The sequence below is a fragment of the Rhipicephalus microplus genome, chromosome 10 (genome assembly GCF_043290135.1).
Source record: "Rhipicephalus microplus isolate Deutch F79 chromosome 10, USDA_Rmic, whole genome shotgun sequence".
Classification (NCBI taxonomy): Eukaryota; Metazoa; Arthropoda; class Arachnida; order Ixodida; family Ixodidae; genus Rhipicephalus; species Rhipicephalus microplus.
Window position 1 is genome coordinate 95802500 of NC_134709.1, and position 17263 is coordinate 95819762.

At 49.7% G+C, this 17263-nt stretch overlaps 1 protein-coding gene across 1 annotated transcript in view; it reads left to right on the top strand.

Annotated features, from left to right (window-relative positions):
* Nucleotides 1-14836, top strand: part of LOC142774334 (uncharacterized) — a 46439-nt gene extending 31603 nt beyond the window's left edge. The window contains exons 4-5 of the mRNA XM_075874728.1: nt 13114-13232; nt 14543-14836. Coding sequence (XP_075730843.1) covers nt 13114-13128 — 15 coding nt within the window. The 3' untranslated portion in view covers nt 13129-13232; nt 14543-14836. The remainder of the gene's footprint in view (nt 1-13113; nt 13233-14542) is intronic.
* The last annotated feature ends 2427 nt before the right edge of the window (nt 14837-17263 follow it).

The window sequence follows — 17263 nt, forward strand, 5'->3', positions numbered from 1 at the left end:
GGAGTGGTGTTCAGCGCATCGGAGGCACACTGTGGAATTTCTGCAAACGCCCTTCACGTGGCCAATCTTCTGGCACTTGAAACACTGCATAGGCTTCGGAATAAATGGGTGAACTTGGTGACGGAAATGGCCCACCTTCACGTAAGAGGGAAGACAGTCGCCCTTGAATGTTAGTCGCATACAACGAGAGTTGCCTAGGCGACCAGCATGCACAATGACGTTGTTTTCACTCACTGGTTTTATCAGTACAGGAAGATCTTCATTGGCGATTCCAGTGTCTATGTCATAGATAACTCGTGTTACGGTGTCACCATTCGCTGGTATGATGGATCGGACTTTGATGTTTCCCAGCTCTGACACATGCTGTAGCGTGTTCAGTGCACTTGGGTTCCTCACGTCGATTGCCAAAATATTCTTCCTCGTGTTTATCCCGATGTCCTTAATCTCGTTAGGCACAATGTTTTCAAGGTACAAGGACAGTGCTTGCCTGTTAAGGAAGCATAGATTGGCAGTAGTAGTCAGCGGCACAAACAGAATGGAGTGAGGCCATCGCTGAGGCACTGTCCTCACAGTGGCTGTACTTGATGCCGATGATGCGTTCATGATTCTTCGTTTGGCCTTGCGGTGGAGCACAGGTTCGAAGTCGTCTTCCGAGGACTCGTAGTCTGATGCAGAGTACAGCTTGGTGTCCTCGCTCTCACTAGATGGATTACCACGCTTTCTTGAAGCAATGTCCGTGGATGAACTGGTACTGGGCGGGATCTCCGGGGATTGTACATCCATGACCACGATGTAGGGGGCTGGAGACCCCGCTGTTGCGCTGTGGAACGCAGAAAAAACAGCACAGACCGCAAGATGTGTTCCACAAGAAAATCACTTCATCTTCCTCGGGTGACTTCAACGCCCATCATCCACTGTGGAGAAGCATTAGGACAAACCGAAAAGGCTCGAACCTAGTTGATCTCGCATCAGAGCACAGGCTTCAGGTGCTGAACGACGGCAGCACTACTTAACTCCAAGGAATAACTTATAGCAGTTGGCTGGACTTGTCATTAGTGTCACATAGCATTGTCACGAAAGTCCAATGGTTCACAGATATTGAAACCTACGGCAGCTACCATATCCCCACGTACGTGACAGTCGGAGGTCTGCACAATTCCTCTTCCTCTGGACACTCAAGACATATTGACTGGAAAGAGTATCAGATATCAGTGTAGAGCAAGTGCATGCACGAACCGCTGGAATCCATTGAAGAAGGGATTTTGTGTGCGATGGAGACTTCCACAAAGATATGTTCGAAAGAATCGAGACGTACCGCGCTTGACCAAGAGTGGGAACAACTTCGAGCGGTCCGCCGACATGCCGAGAGACGATACAGACGCACAAAATCTATCTCTGACTTCAGAGAATCCAGACGCATTCAGAAGAAAATCCAGCGTCGAATGCAAAAACTCCAAGAGCAACGATGGAAGAGTTTTAGTGACTAACTAGACCATCGAAAGCCTTTGTCTCCCGTGTGGAGGACTCTTCGAGGTATTCACTCACATCCGCAACAGCGTCATCAATTCGCCGTTCTGGCGGTACATCAACGTCGCTCACAGCTGGATATTTCTGGTGAATTTTGTGCAAAGATCGCCGGCGACATCTCTATACCGATTGATCTATTGCCACAGGACTTTCCAGTCACACGAGATCAGCAAATGGAGGTTGCTGATCAGAAGAAAATCCAGCGTCGAATGCAAAAACTCCAAGAGCAACGATGGAAGAGTTTTAGTGACTAACTAGACCATCGAAAGCCTTTGTCTCCCGTGTGGAGGACTCTTCGAGGTATTCACTCACATCCGAAACAGCGTCATCAATTCGCCGTTCTGGCGGTACATCAACGTCGCTCACAGCTGGATATTTCTGGTGAATTTTGTGCAAAGATCGCCGGCGACATCTCTATACCGATTGATCTATTGCCACAGGACTTTCCAGTCACACGAGATCAGCAAATGGAGGTTGCATTCACTATGGAAGAACTTCATGCAGCATTGAACACATGCAGACGCTCATCGTCCCCAGGTCTGGATGGAGTGACCTATACTGCCCTACGTCACCTAGGCCCGCAGGCCCAGCGCTGTCTCCTGGACATTTTCAATAAGTCTTGAAATGATGGAATGGGGCCTGATGAGTGGAAGTTGTGGGAATCTGAGGCGCGCCCGCGACCATTTCGCGGGCATTCCGCCACACGGCCACACCCTTTTGCTTTTCTGCTCTGTTAACACCACGTGGCGATAGATGGCGCCAATAGGTGGCCTTGGGCACCCCGGCAGGCGTATTTACTTGAGTGATGGCTTTGGTAGCGTACGCAAAGCCCAGAGCGGTGCCTAGTGCTTGAAATGGTTGTACCACAACGAGCCGCACTTGCCGTAGGCCTACGCGTACGAGGTTTGCCCTAACACTCGCGACCAGGCCTATTGGCCATCGTGAGAGTGCGCAGCATAGCCGCGAGGGACCTTTTCCTGACCGGCGTGTCAAAGCTCACCATTGCCAGCTGCGACGTGCTCGCGGTTTTCCCCTTATTGTGAACGTCCATGTGCGGGTGCCTTTGCTACCCGCGTCCCGGGAGCGGACGTTGTACTGTTGTTCGGGGTGCCGCCAGAGGCAAAAAAGTGTTGTGTACTTTTGCATTAGAACACTGTCTATTTGGCGCGCCGCGCTAAACGCCTTATTAGTTGAGCGCGCGCGGAGCGGTGCGCTACACGCGAGTGAGCGGAGTAGCGGCCCTGTGGCTCGCTAAGCGTGAACCCGCGGGGATCGTCTGCTGCTGTTAGTAGCGGGGTCTCCATACTGGCGCCCGACGTGGTATCAAAGGCTCATTAAGCCTTTGGTTAGTCTCAGCGAGCCAGTTCGCCTGCGCGATCCGGGCTCGTCGCAACATGTCTGCTCCGTGGCATGCCGCGTTGCACAAAGAGCCCACCGCCTCTATCAACGGGCGCCCGCCTGTGTCGTCACCCCTTTTTGTGGTGAATACACTCCTACGTGGTAGCTGACGCACTATCTCATGCCCCTGTTGTCTGCCGAGAACCTGGATTTCGGTGCGACGGCCGCTCGCGGTGCCTTAGCACTGGCAAGCACCGGGGGCGAAACAACGGCGAAAAGGGGGAGTCCCCATGAGGACGACCTTGGCTGCTATGCAGGTAAGCGGCGCACTGCGTAGCGGCCGAGCGGGGGGAACTTTCCGAAGGCCACCGTGCCGAGAGCGAACCCGTGACGCCGTGCACGTGGCGGTTGCTGCGGTCCTGAGTGGGTGCGATACCAAACTCCTCTGGGAGAATGGGAGTTGCTTTCGGCAGCGAAGAGCTACTGAAGGCTCAGCAGAGTGATCCGTTTCGAGTCTCGGAGGGGCGGAGCGCCTTATACGCTGCTTGCTTTGCGGCGGGCGCCGTTAAACCGTCTTGAGAGGCGCGGAGCGCCGTTACGCTGCTTGTTCTGCGGCGGGCGTGATTAGGGGGCTGAAACAGCGTGTGTCGCTGAGTCCCCGGCGGATTGATTTTGCTGGACCATGACGGGCTCCTGCTGAACTATATAGCCACTGACGACGAGTACATCGACCGTTAAGGTGGTTATGCCCAAAAGTCTGAGAGCCGCACTGTTGCGAGCCTCTCATGATGAACCCATTGCCGGTCACCTGAGTGGCTCTAAAGTTTTTGCGAAACTGAGCAAGGTTGTGACTTGGCTTGGCATGAAGCGTGACATTTTTCGCTATTGCCGTTCCTGCCACGTCTGTCAAACGGTGAAATCAAGGGGTGGCAAGCCGCCCGGCTTGATGAAACCGATTGTCAGTGAGCGTCCGTGGCAAGAACCCACCTGCGATCTAATGGGGCCGTTCCCCAGGAGTAAGCAGGGGTTCATACATCTGATGGTAGTTGTTGATCATTTTTCTAAATGGGTGGAGCTGTTTCCGCTGCGGAAAGTGACAGCGCGAGCGGTGCTAGAGAGGCTACAGGAAGTGTTTTGCCGGTTCGCCTTTCCGAAAAGATTGATCACGGATAATGCGTCGTATTTCACCGCTCGGGTGTTTGGTGATACGTGCCGTTCCCTAGGAATAGATCACTGCACCACTTCGCCCCACCATCCCCAGTCCATTTTGACGATGCGAACCAATCGTACACTCAAACCGATGTTGGTGGCCTTTGCCGAAAATCAAAGGGACTGGGCAGACCATTTGAGTGAACTCGCGTTTGCAATCCGAGCCTCCGAGAGTGGCTCTACTGGTTTCTCTCACGCCTTCCTTAATTTCGGAAGGAAGTTGGCAATTCCGGTGACCAGTGTCATGCAATGCCAGCTCGGAGACGAGGAAGAACCGGCAGACTGTTCTCCTTACGCTTCCACACTTCGGGACAGGATTTGTCGAGCTCTCAGTAGAGCGAGGCAAAGTTTGGCATCGGCCAGGGCTGAGCAAAAGGCCCAGTACGACCTAAAACGTCGCCAACTTTCATTTAAGGTGGGTGACCTCGTCCTGAAGCGCAACCACGCTCTTAGCGACGCGAGCAAGGGTTTCTCAACTTCGCTCGCTCCAAAGTGGCTTGGTCCGTACCGAGTGGAAAAAGCTTGGTTTCCACTCGCGTACTTGCTGAAAGACCCGCTTTTGGAAAAAATCAGCCATGCCCATATCGCAGACCTGAAAGCTTTTGCGTCGGGGTCTGACGAGCCTGTGCTTAGTGGCTCTTGAGTGCTGGCTTGGAGGTACGCTAAGCCCAGAGCGGTGCCTAGTGCTAGAAGTGGTCGTACCACAACGAGCCGCACTTGCCGTAGGCCTACGCGTACGATGTTTGCCCTAACACTCGCGACCAGGCCCATTGGCCATCGTGAGAGTGCGCAGCATAGCCGCGAGGGACCTTTTCCTGACCGGCGTGTCAAAGCTCACCATTGCCAGCTGCAACGTGCTCGCGGTTTTGCCATTATTGTGAACGTCCGCGTGCGGGTGCCTTTGCTACCCGTGTCCCGGGAGCGGACGTTGTACTGTTGTTCTGGGTGCCGCCAGAGGCAATAAAGTGTTGTGTACTTTTGCATTAGAGCACTGTCTATTTTCCGCGCCGCGCTAAACGCCTTATTAGTTGAGCGCGCGCGGAGCGGTGCGCTACACGCGAGTGAATGAAGTAGCGGCTCTGCGGCACGCTAAGCGTGAACCCGCGGTGATCATCCGCTGCAGTTAGTAGCAGGGTCCCCATAAAGTGCAGTCGTCTAGTGGCTTTGTTGAAGCCCGGAAAGTCTCCATTGGATTTCGCATCATACCGGCCCATAGCACTTGCAAGCTGCGTCGGCAAGGTCGTAGAGAGGATGCTGCTTACACGCATGGAATCGTACCTGGAACATTACAACATCTATCCTGATGCTATGGCTGGCTTTCGACGAGGTCGGTCCTCAATTGATAGCATCATTGACTTAGTGACCTCTGTTCAGCAACAGAAAGCTAAGAAGCGGCTGCCTGTTGCTCTGTTCTTAGACTCGAAAGGTGCCTATGACAACGTGACCCATGAGGCTGTTCTCAATGCTCTTGAAGCAGCTGAACTTGGAGGTCATGTCTTTCGATGGGTAACAAGCTACCTCACAGAAAGATTCATGTTCGTTCTAACTGAAGATGAGCCTACGAATAAGCATTTCACAAGTCGTGGGGGGCCACAAGGCGGCGTTTTGAGTCCGACTCTTTTCAACCTGGTTCTGGTGGGTCTCACTGAAGCGCTGCCACAGACGGCTTATATATCTCTCTACGCTGATGATATCTGCATTTGTGAGTCCGGCGTGACACGGCCTCAAGTGCGCGCAAGGATACAGAAAGCGGCAACAATGACATCGACATACCTTCGCCAGCAAGGTTTGACTATCGCCCAGAAAAATGCGCAGCGGCGGCATTTACATGTAAACCGATGTCTTTTTACCCATTGTGCATCGATGGCAGAGGAATCGCATATAAGAAAAGTCCTGAATTCCTAGGTGTCATCGTAGATCATGACCTAACCTGGAGCCCGCATGTCGCTTACCTTAAGAGAAAGCTTATTGGCATTAAGAATGTATGCAAGTTTGTCGCCGGAAAATCATGGGGCCCATCCGTGCACTCCATGTTGCAGCGTTATACAGCCCTCTTTCTCGGAATTCTCGGGTACAGCGTTCCTGTTGTGTCCAAAACGTGCAAGACTAACGTCCGTGCACTACAGAGCGTACAAGCCCAAGCACTTCGGACATGTCTTGGCCTTCCAAGATGCTCATCGACAGTGGCAGCTATGGTTATCGCACAAGACAGCCGGTTTCAACAAATATTATTGTCGAGACACTGAGAGTACACATTCGGCATTTATCACGGCTACCGTCCCATCATTTAGCGTGTTTGACAGCGCGGAGGCCCCATTATTCATTCTGTGGTATTGTGACAAAACATCAGGACATATTACCATCTGGCTTCAAACTTGCGATGCATCCAGCAGCTGCGTTATGGAGTCTACGTCAACTTGACGTGCGCTTATCAGTTCCTGGAATCGTTAAGAAGGCACGCATATCACCGAGAGCCCCGAGCAATTGACATTGCGTTTGTTAGATGAAAAGTACTTCGACTGCATACATATTTACACCGATGGCTCCACTAATTTCAACAACACTACAGGAGCAGTGGTTGTTCCATCTGATAATGTGTTGCTTCGATACAAGATCTCTCACACCATGACGTCGACAGCAGCAGAGCTGGCAGCGCTTCGCGGTGCAGTAAAGAACATTCTTCGACCGCAACCTAACCAATGGGCCATCTTTTGCGACTCGAGGTCAGCCTTACAGACACTGCGAATTGTTATGCAGCACGGGTTGCACGAACAATTAGTATATCAGATAAGACACGACTACCACGAAGCGCTCAAGGAAGGTCATGATATTGTATTTCAATGGTTGCTGAGTCATTCCGGAATTGTCGGCAATGATCATGCGAATGAAGCTGCTGGATCGGCTCATGACCAAGACCTGCGTACGGCCATAGCACTCTTGAAAATGGACGCTGCAAGGCGACTACAATCACTTTCTCGCCGTATAACTCTCCTACAATGAAATACACCGGGTTTCTCCAACACGCACCTGTATTCTATCGACCCAAACTTGCAACTTCATTTGCCATCCGGGCTCCCACAATGCACTGAAACTTTATGTGTCGCATGAGGTTGGTCGTGGCATTTACGAATGCGTACTCTCATCACCTTGGCATGCCGAGCACTTCGGCATGCAGCATCTGCGCCAGCGAGGAAACGCTTGAGTACATTCTATGCCATTGCCCAGCACACCAGTTTGAACGACGTATTGTGGAAGCCAAGCTCTATCAGCTGGATTCACGACCGCTTAAAGAAGAAGATCCTGGGACCTTGGCCGACGGTCTCCCATACACGCGAAGCCACGAAAGCCCTCTTGCAATTCGTAAGGACCACCAGACTTCACGACCGCTTGTGAAAGAACAGTATAACCCCATGCTGTGTAGTCTCGAGCTTACTATTCATCCTTCTCTTTCTTACTCCTCTTCTTTTCTATCTCTTTCCTTTCTAATATTTTCTCTTTCTTCCACCCATAGTGTAGGGTAGCCAACCGAGCCAAGCTTAGTTAACCTGCCTACCTTTCCTCTCTATTTATCTCTCTCTCTCTCAGACCCAGTGAACGGCGTTGACTTGTCGTGATAATGCCCATTGTAATGGTGTCGGCTCGCAGATGCTAGGCGACTAGCCTTGGAATCAAAGTAAAATGTTTTGTGAGCGTTGTCTGGCTTGGGTGTGTGGAGAACGTTGATGGTGGTGCACACCATGGAAATGAAAGATATCCTTTTTGGAGTGCTTTTATATTTTTGGGGTGCTTTTTTTCTTTTGTAGGGCACAATACAAAATGATGAAACTAAGACTTCTTTTATCTCTCTCTCTCTCAGAGTGTGTGTGGGGAAAGGGGTAGAAAAAGTAGAAATTTGAGATTGTTTTTCATTGACAGATAATAATGAAAATTAACGCAATGATGCCAAGCAAAGTATGAGGGATCTTATTATTAGTAATTGTAATGTAAGCGTAAAAAAATTGCCCGCAGCTTCCCTCGGGGGAACACTGAGGAGGATGCGGACCATATAATTGGTTAACAGGGTGTTAAAGTGCGACTTACTTGGGTCGATGGCTAAATTGGTTAACGTGGTTGTGAAATGGGGTGTTAAATTGCGACTTACTTGGGTCGATGGCTAAATTGGTTAACGTGGTTGTAGGAGGGGGTGTTAAATGAGTGAACACGTACACACGTATGCGAAAGGGCGGCGCTGGTCGAAGGGACGTCGATCATTGTGTTTGTGGATTCGTTGGAATTCATTTCACCGCAACCTTGGACGTCGACGCGCCGTACAAACCAACCGACGAGCGGCAACTGAGCGAGCGAGCGCCGACCTTGAGTATATATACAGCACGACGGCGCATGCACTCTCAGCTGTTGAATGTTCTCGAAGCGCGACGCCACATGCGCGTCCACTGGAGAATCAGGAGAATTGTAGATGTCGAACGCGGTGTGTAGAGGAGGAAGGGTGCACAGATGGTGGAGGAGTGAAGCGCGCGCGGTGTGTAGAGGAGGAAGGGATGCACAGATGGTGGAAGAGTGGGCGACGGCGCGACGGCGCATGCGTGCGCGTCAGCTGTCGAATGTTCGAGAAGCGGTGCGGACGGCGCGGACGGCGCACTACAAGGCGCGAGTATAAGATGCTCCGCATCTAAAATAGATGGACCAAAAGATAACTTTGCGCTGGCAGGGACCGCATTTCTGACCTTCGAATAACACCCGATGGACGCTTGGAAGTACGCCTCTGAAAGGCGTTTATGGAACGCAAGCGTAATAGTTCATCAACGCCTGAATTCATGGACACCAAGAGCGCAGTATATTGACAAGCAATGCTAAGCAGAGACTGACACATTAATGTCTGTCTGTCTGTGTAAAAAAACTGCCGGTCCCATGTATCATGGCAATGGACGTTATGGGAAGCGTGCATAGAGATGGTGACTTGGTGTAATGTTTTATTTGAGCGAAACGTTTCAAAATGTCGCTTAAGATTTATACAAATAGACACACAGACGTATGTTAAACAGTGCGTATGTTTTATTTAACGAATTGTTCCGTGTTTCGTAACGATGCCAACAGAAACATGGGCAGCCCTGGCTAGTGCTACATAGACAGCCTTCACGGGAAAGTAGTTAAGCATACAGGTGACATAAACATGACGTGATGCCTGTATCATAGGAGTAGTACATATGTCATCATCATCATCATAATCAGCCTAACTATGCGCAAAGCATGGCAAACGCCTGTTTCAAGATCCGACAATCAATCCAGTCTGTCTCGTGCTTTGTGCGGCCACGTACATTATAGCTGCGAACTTTTCTAATCTCATTCGCCCACCTAGCTTTGTCTCTCTGTCGTTCGTTTGCCTTCTCTGAGAATCCAGCCAGTGGCTGTTCCCCTTAATGAACAGGGATTATTCTGCCCACGTGCTACGGGCCCGGCCCATGTTAATTTCTTCTTGATTTCAACTACGATATCCTTAACCCTTGTTTATTCCCTCATCCACTCTGCTCTGTCCTAGTCTCTTAAGGTTACATCTATCGCCCCGCCGTGGTGGTCTAGTGGCTAAGGTACTCGGCTGCTAACCCGCAGGTCGTGGGATCAAATCCCGGCATTTCCGATGGAGGTGGAAATGTTGTAGGCCCGTGTGCTCAGATTTGGGTGCACGTTAAAGAACCCCAGGTGGTCTAAATTTCCGGAGCCCTCCACTACGGCGTCTCTCATAATCATATGGTGGCTTTGGGACGTTAAACCCCAGATATCAATCATTAAGGTTACATCTGTCATGTTCCTTTCCCTCGCTCGCTGCGTCGTCCTCAATTTAAGCTGAACCCTCTTTTAGATGCGGAGCATCTAATACTCGAGGCTTGTAGTGCGGCGCCGTCCGCAAGCTTCCTCCTCCTTCTTCCACCATCTGTGCATCCCTTCCTCCTCTACAAACCGCGCGCGCTTCACTCCTCCACCATCTGTGCACCCTTCCTCCTCTACACACCGCGTGCGCTTCTCCTCTTCACGAACATTCGCTAGCTGTATAATGTAGCGCGCATGCGCCGTCACGCTTCGAGAACATCGACAGCTGACGCGCGCGCATGCGCCGTCGCGCTTCGAGAACATCGGCAGCTGACGCGCGCGCATGCGCCGTTGCGCTTCTCCCCCTTCTCGAACATTCGACAGCTGACAGTGCATGCGCCGTCGCGCTGTATATATACTCAAGGTCGGTGCTCGCTCGCTCAGTTGCCGCTCGTCGGTTGGTTTGTACGGCGCGTCGACGTCCGAGGTCGCAATGATCGACGTCCCTTCGACCAGCGCCGGCCAAAGTGTTGGCGGAACCGCAACCAAGTCGTCGTCCGAAGACAAGGCAGCGCGGAGAAGAGCTCGCGACGCCGAACGTAAATGTCGGCGTCGAGCGGAAGATGCTCAACTTAGACAACGTGAAGCCGCTGAGAGACGTCAGCGTCGAGCAGCAGCACCGGATTCGGCCGCTTTGAAACGTAAGCGTCGACAAGAGGACCCGGACTTTCGAAAACGGGAAGCCGAGTGCAAGCGTCGGCGACGAGAGGCCGATCCCGATGCTGCCCGCGAGCGGAAGCGCGCCGAGGTAGCGGCGTGGCGCGCCAAGCAGTATGCCACGCCCAACGCTCGTTTCAAGCGCGACTTCCTCGACCGAAGCTTCGGCCACACCTGCAAGGTGTGTGATCGTCTTTGGTTCGATAACAACTTAACTCGGACCGGCAACATTCAGAACAACTCCAAAGCGTTGTCGGTTCTTTGCGATACGTTTGGAAAGGGCACCGACTATGCCGACTACGTCGTGTGTGGTACGTGCAAGCAGTCGTTGATTGCCGGTCGAGTTCCCTCGCACTTTAACACACCGTTAACCAATTATATGCTCCGCATCCTCCTCAGTGTTCCCCCGAGGGAAGCTGCGGGCAATTTTTGTATGCCTACAGATTTGTGCTTCGTAGGTAAGTACTCGCAAAATGCAGCTGTTATATACCTTCCTATTGAGGGTTAGTGACAAATCACCATTAATGATTTACGAATAATTAATGAATCTGATCCACTCCATCTATAATCTTCTAGTCGATGTTTCACTCTAATAGTTCGGCTCTGTGATTACTACTTGTCCTAAGTAAACATATTGCTTTACAACTTCCAGCGCCTCTCCACCAATCGCGAAGTGCTGTTTCCTGCCGAGACTTTTGCACATTATTTTGTGCATATTGATTTTCAGGCCTGCTTATCTGCTTTCCGTGCCCAGTTTTGTAATAATGAGCTGTAATCGATCCCCTGAAGTCATTAAAGCAAAGTCATGGGCAAATCACAGGTTACTAAGAAATTCTTCTTTAACTCTTATCCCTAATACCCCTGTCAACTTACCTGCACTTCAAACAAGTACACTTCGACGTGAATGTCGTTTGCGCGCTGTCACGCGAGCAAGTTTAGTGTCACTCCCTGCAAAGTACACTTGCTGGCAAGTGCGCTCCCCAACCTCACTTCACTGCGATGGCTGCGATGAAGATTGTAGCCTCGGTACCAAAGACTTGTACAGAAAGACGCTGTTGCCTAAAGTGGCGTTCATAATCTGTTTAAATCATTGTTTTTGTTGTGATGTATATTGTTATGTATAAAACATGTCATGAAATACAACAGTAACCTCGCTACTTTCACCGTCGGGCTGTTTGCGGCCACGTCCGCTAGGGGGATGCGGCAGCACATGCGCAGCAATGGCTGCGTCCGTCGCGTTGTTTACTTCCAGGTACACTTGCTCATGTGTAGGTGAGTTGTTCTCTATTATTTCTAGATGGCATGTGCCACAGATGCTACTTCCACGAAGACAACGTGGTCGAAAGATGAGACACAAGTGCAAAAATAACAAATATACGTTGTGCTACAAATCCGTCAATCGCCATTGCCATCATTTACAAAGTGCACTTCGCTTTCTTGTGTAGCAGCGAGCCACCAAAATGACACTTCGTGAGCGTAAGTACACTCGCACAAAGTGCACATAAGTTGCCGTGTGTGACTAGGGTGTAACTTTTTTCCAACCTAAAGCCCAAAAAACCTTCTGTAAACACGTGGTGAATGGTGTTGAAGAGACCATGTTTCCATGACTTACACCGTTCTTTATTGGAATTCTGCCATTGTTTTATGGAAAACAATGGTGGCTGCGGATTCACTGTCGATTTTTTTCAGTATTACAGGACCAGGCTTCCTTATCAATCCGCTTGAGTTGACTTGAAGGCGCGATCCATCTCTTTCTCTGTCTTCTAATTCGATGCAATGAACCTCATAGTCCTCCTCTTCCTCCGCCAAAACATTTCTGCAACTAACGCGGTGTTTTACTGCCTCCAGCGTAGACCCACCTATCAACGTGTGAACCATGTCATGTCACTTGATGTGAATTCACAGTTGAGTCATAATAACGTCAACAAGTCGTCATTGGTCAGCGAAATTTACGATCAAGACTAATTTGTGAATTCACATGAAGTAATACAAAAATTTTGGCTATCAGTGACATCATAATGACGTCGTATGGTGACGTCCTTTCAAGATTTTATCGCATCACTCGTGATGACATTACTAAATTCTCGCCTTTTATTAGGTGCATGCAGCTTTTAGCCCAATAATTCAGAACATTTACTGTTTCCGTAAGTACAATATATTAAATGAAGATTTATATTGAACCCAAAATTTCGGTGTAAAATATAACCTCTCTGTTGTGATAGCTACAATAACTTTAACTTTTTCCTGAGTAGTAAGAAAATTCTCGTGCATTAATAAGTGCCGCGCCACTAGGCACTTGTGTGAAATGGTGTTACCATTCAAAGACGTCCTATGAACAAATAATTCACCTTGTAACATATTCTGCATTGTGTAGCAGAGCTATAAACACGAGAGTTATCGAATGCATTCCGTGATTACCCATTCTTAAGTTTAGTATGAATTCGCCTCACCAATGCACTTGAACACTAAATTTCGACACGTTTGTCACAACGTGACCCGTTCGCCGTTTTCCTTCAGATCCTGACTTGCTGACGCCAGTGGAAGTAGATCAACTTGTGCGCGTTGTCTTCTGGGAAGCCATCCATGACGACGACAGTGCCGAGCCGGAGGCGAGGTTCTGCACCCGCGTCATCACGGTGAGTCATTAGTATTTGACGATGCGCCTTGCTGTTCAAGGCGAAAATGCTTCGTCAGATGCGCACATCGGCTGGGGTACCGTGAATAGAAGGCCCAGTGTCGGCGGCGTTAATACAGTAAGGTTACAACACCATCATCATGCGATGATGTCACGATATGTCATCACGACGCCACTCAACATCAAAGCATGTGACCTCATAACAACTTGTGTCATAACAACTGAGTACTTCGCGTGCAAGGACGTATCCGTAATCAGTTGTCCGGCGTGTACAGCCGCCACCACCGTTACTAATACCATTCCAATTCGTATCTATCAACAGACTGGTGATCTGCTTCACAACCCTATTCCTTATTTTGAACCCAGTGTCATAACTTTTTGGATGGGCTTATGCTTACAATTAACTTTACACCTAGCAGAAAAACCACTGTCCTCAGCATGCCTGTAACTGGAAATTTTCCTGTGTTGAATGAAAAAATATTCGACTCAGCTAGAACCCACATGGCAGAACTGTCAGTGTCCCATATGCATTAAGCCGAGACGACACGAAAGCAGCAGCAGTCTGTGTATTCTTTTCTGTAGATGTAATGGCACTGCCCCGCCACTCTACAAAAGCTTCCGGTAAATAACGCGGTTTCCAGTGCCTCCAGGACTGGCTAATTTTTGACAGAACGACAAAAACGTGTGATGATGTGACCATGTGGCGTAATCATGACTTCAAAACGACGTCCCGAATTTCCGCATTCTGTGAGTTCATTTTGCTAAAGAGACACCGAAAAGAAGCAATAATTTGGTTTAGGTTGACAAAGTGCACTCTAAGAACTCGTACACTTCAAGTTTTGCTATCACAAGTTCATTATTAGTGGAAGAAATATACTGAAGTTTGGTCGTTATATTTCGCGCCAAAATCGCCACGCGTGATGTCAAAAATTTTGAAATGTAATGTTTACGGCATTGGCTGCATGAAAATTTTCGAGATCTCCTGTGCTAGGTCAAGGTCACCGAACGAAGACAAAGTACTGCATCTTTAATGAGTAGATGCTATGTAATACCGAGTACAAGTTTTCAAAATTTACTTCGTCGGGGAGTTCGAATCGCGGCCGCGCCGACCGCATTTTCAATGGAGGTGAAAATGGTTAAAATTAGATGCACTTCAAAGAACCGCAGGTGGTCGTAATTTCCGGAGGCCTTCACGATGGCGTCTCTCATTGATATCGCGGTTCTGAGACGTTAAACTTCCACATATATTCTTATATGAGACATTAAACTCCCACATATATTCCTATATTTATTTGCAATGCATTACCACAGGCTGAGCAGGACGGGGTGTTCATCGATCGGCTGTTGTGGACCTGCCGGAACTGGTCCAAGCAACACGACGTCCTGCTGCGGAGATGCGCTGTGAGGGTGCTATGGGATCCGCAGCCGCAGCACGATGCTTGTAACGAACTGACCGCTTTTGTTAGCTTCATGGCAACGCTTCTGTTATCCATCCCTGGAAAAGAAACGGCTGTATCGGTGGGCTCGTGCCACTCCGGACACATCTGCATCGCGGTGCTCCTGTGCGATTCCTGCAAGCTTGTCATGAGGCCGCCGGAGCTGGACCACCACACCAAGGTAAGTTATTATCATTATCGCTCCCAACGCCACCCCGGCTCGCCATAGGACCCGTCATAAACTTTGCTAGCGTACCTACACAAGTATAATTGCTAAGTACAAGCCGTTCCTCAATCACCATCTTACGTATTCAAGGAACAGTTACATTAATATTCAAGCATAATATGCGGAGTTTGTTTGCTTCTTTGGTAAGCACGAGTTTTTTTTTTTCGTGAAATAGGAATCACATCCGTTGGGTGAAAAGTTATCCTATTTCGAGCGGAAAGAGCTTCCAAGCCATCACCAACGAGAAAACTAGGTGGTGGTGACAAAGCTCATCGACGCATTCCCGGCCATGAGTCACCCGGCTGTCTGACCGGGGTTCCTTCAGGAGGAAAAGATTCCTTCTATTTCACTTGCGCATCGGCTGCTCCTGCCCTGCGGCCCGGCGTCATCGGCTTGGCAGAACCTTGTCCCCTGCGTGCACTGCGTTTGCCCAGCGCTTCGCGCGCAACGCGGGGTCTTGCTCACCGTACTTCGTCACCACGGTCTGCCCGCGTCTACACAGATGCCCCTTCTCTTTCCTGCACGGCACCACACCCAGTTCCTCAAGGCGGTTCTTCGCTTCCTTGAGAACACTGGACTAGACAACCAGCTATAGAAGCCGCCCGCCACGTCCTTGGTCATGGTCGCCATTTCTCTTCTTCTTCTCTCTTCTTCACATCTGCAATGTCCTCTTCCCCTCCCCCTCCCCTACAGGCGCTGAGCCGTGCTCCCAATTAGGGCTGCAGAAGTTGCGTCTTTTCCACTCCTGAACCTATCTCTCTCTCTCTATCTTTCTCATCGACAGTATTTTTGCGTGTTCAGCAAGCTCCTAAGTGGCATCGCCAAGTGACGATGAGTGAGCCGCAACGATGTCGACAATTTTTGTGTTGTCACCACGGAGTCTACATGTGGTACCGCCTGGTAGCAACGCTCGACTGCCTGGCAACGGCTTCACTTGCTTGGTTTTGCTTGGTTTGTGCAGCGCGTTCGTGTTAATTCTGCGTTTTCGTTTCGCCGCTTCGGGTGATTTGTCTGGAATTAGTGTGCGCGAATGTGAATATTTGAAGCTATGGGCTCATCGCGAATAAGTAACACGCACGAAGCGTTCATATGTCTTACCAGCCAGCGTGGCGCAAACGTGCGTCTCCAGCTGTCTCGTCACTGCTCGGTCCGGCGTCGATTTCAGAATAAATCCCCAGAAGCAGATAAAACCAACATTGATTCGCCACGGCGCGATTCATCGCGATTCCATATTTCCCACTGTTTTGATCATCGCTCGTGGACGCCGATGACGACGGCGACGACAACGGCTGTGGCGGAGGCATGCCTATACACGTCTCACCGAGCAGAAGAAACGTCAACTGAAAATTGAGTCACTATTTCGTGTGGCCGCGTGATCAGATGGGGGTTGGGGGGGCTGTGGGAGGGGACCGTTTGGCAGTGCTGGCAGCACTGAAAATTGGCGGGTTTGGCACCTGTTTTGAATTGGGTTATACACTATTCATACTTATCGAGATTACATATAGCAATTCGTCCCTGTGGTACGTGATTAGTACCGAACCGTCACCAGGGGATTAACAACTACACGCTGAGGCCGTGAACGTGACATGCAAAAAGTTGATGTCATTGCTCCTTTAAAAAAATTAACCACTACGCATCTTTATAATGTACTCTGTGCACCTATATATACGTGTGCGCAAATGCAGTAAAAGCTTTAGAGGCCGTACCTCAAGAATCCGGAAAATAGCATCATTCGCACTGGTCCTTTGGCTCCAGCCAGCCTACGCGTTGCTCAACGGCAGGAAACCCTCTATTTCGGTCACAATAGGCCAAAACCTGGTTAATTTGGACAATCCTCGGAGCACGCTGAGCACGAAACAGCGCTATTGTTTGTCACGAAAGAGCAAAAACAGCATTCGAAGCCACCAGAAACAAGGTGGTGGGTCCTGATCGCTATTTTCATCAGTTATCAACTGCAATCTTGTAGTGGTTGCCCCGTAATGGCGGCAGCACGCAAAAGGGAGGCCTGTCTAGAACTTCTGGTTTTAATTAAACACGGTATTCTGGTACCGGGGTCAAAAACACTGGTCTTATGCGGAATAAGTGCAGCATTTACGTATCCATAAAGCAAATGTAGGTATACATATATCACACATTTATTTTATTGTTTTCTTGATACATTCGATTGCTCGCCTTTCGATGAGTTGTGATACATTTACCGGTTTCGTGAAATCCAAATAAACGAATCTTTACTCTATTGTTTACTATGCGTACGGCGATTAGTTATCCTCATCACCATCAGCCTGACTACGCCCTCTGCAGAGCACAGGCCTCTTACGTGTTCCGCCTACCAATCTGGTCTTGTGCTTTTAGTTTAACGGTGTGCCTCAA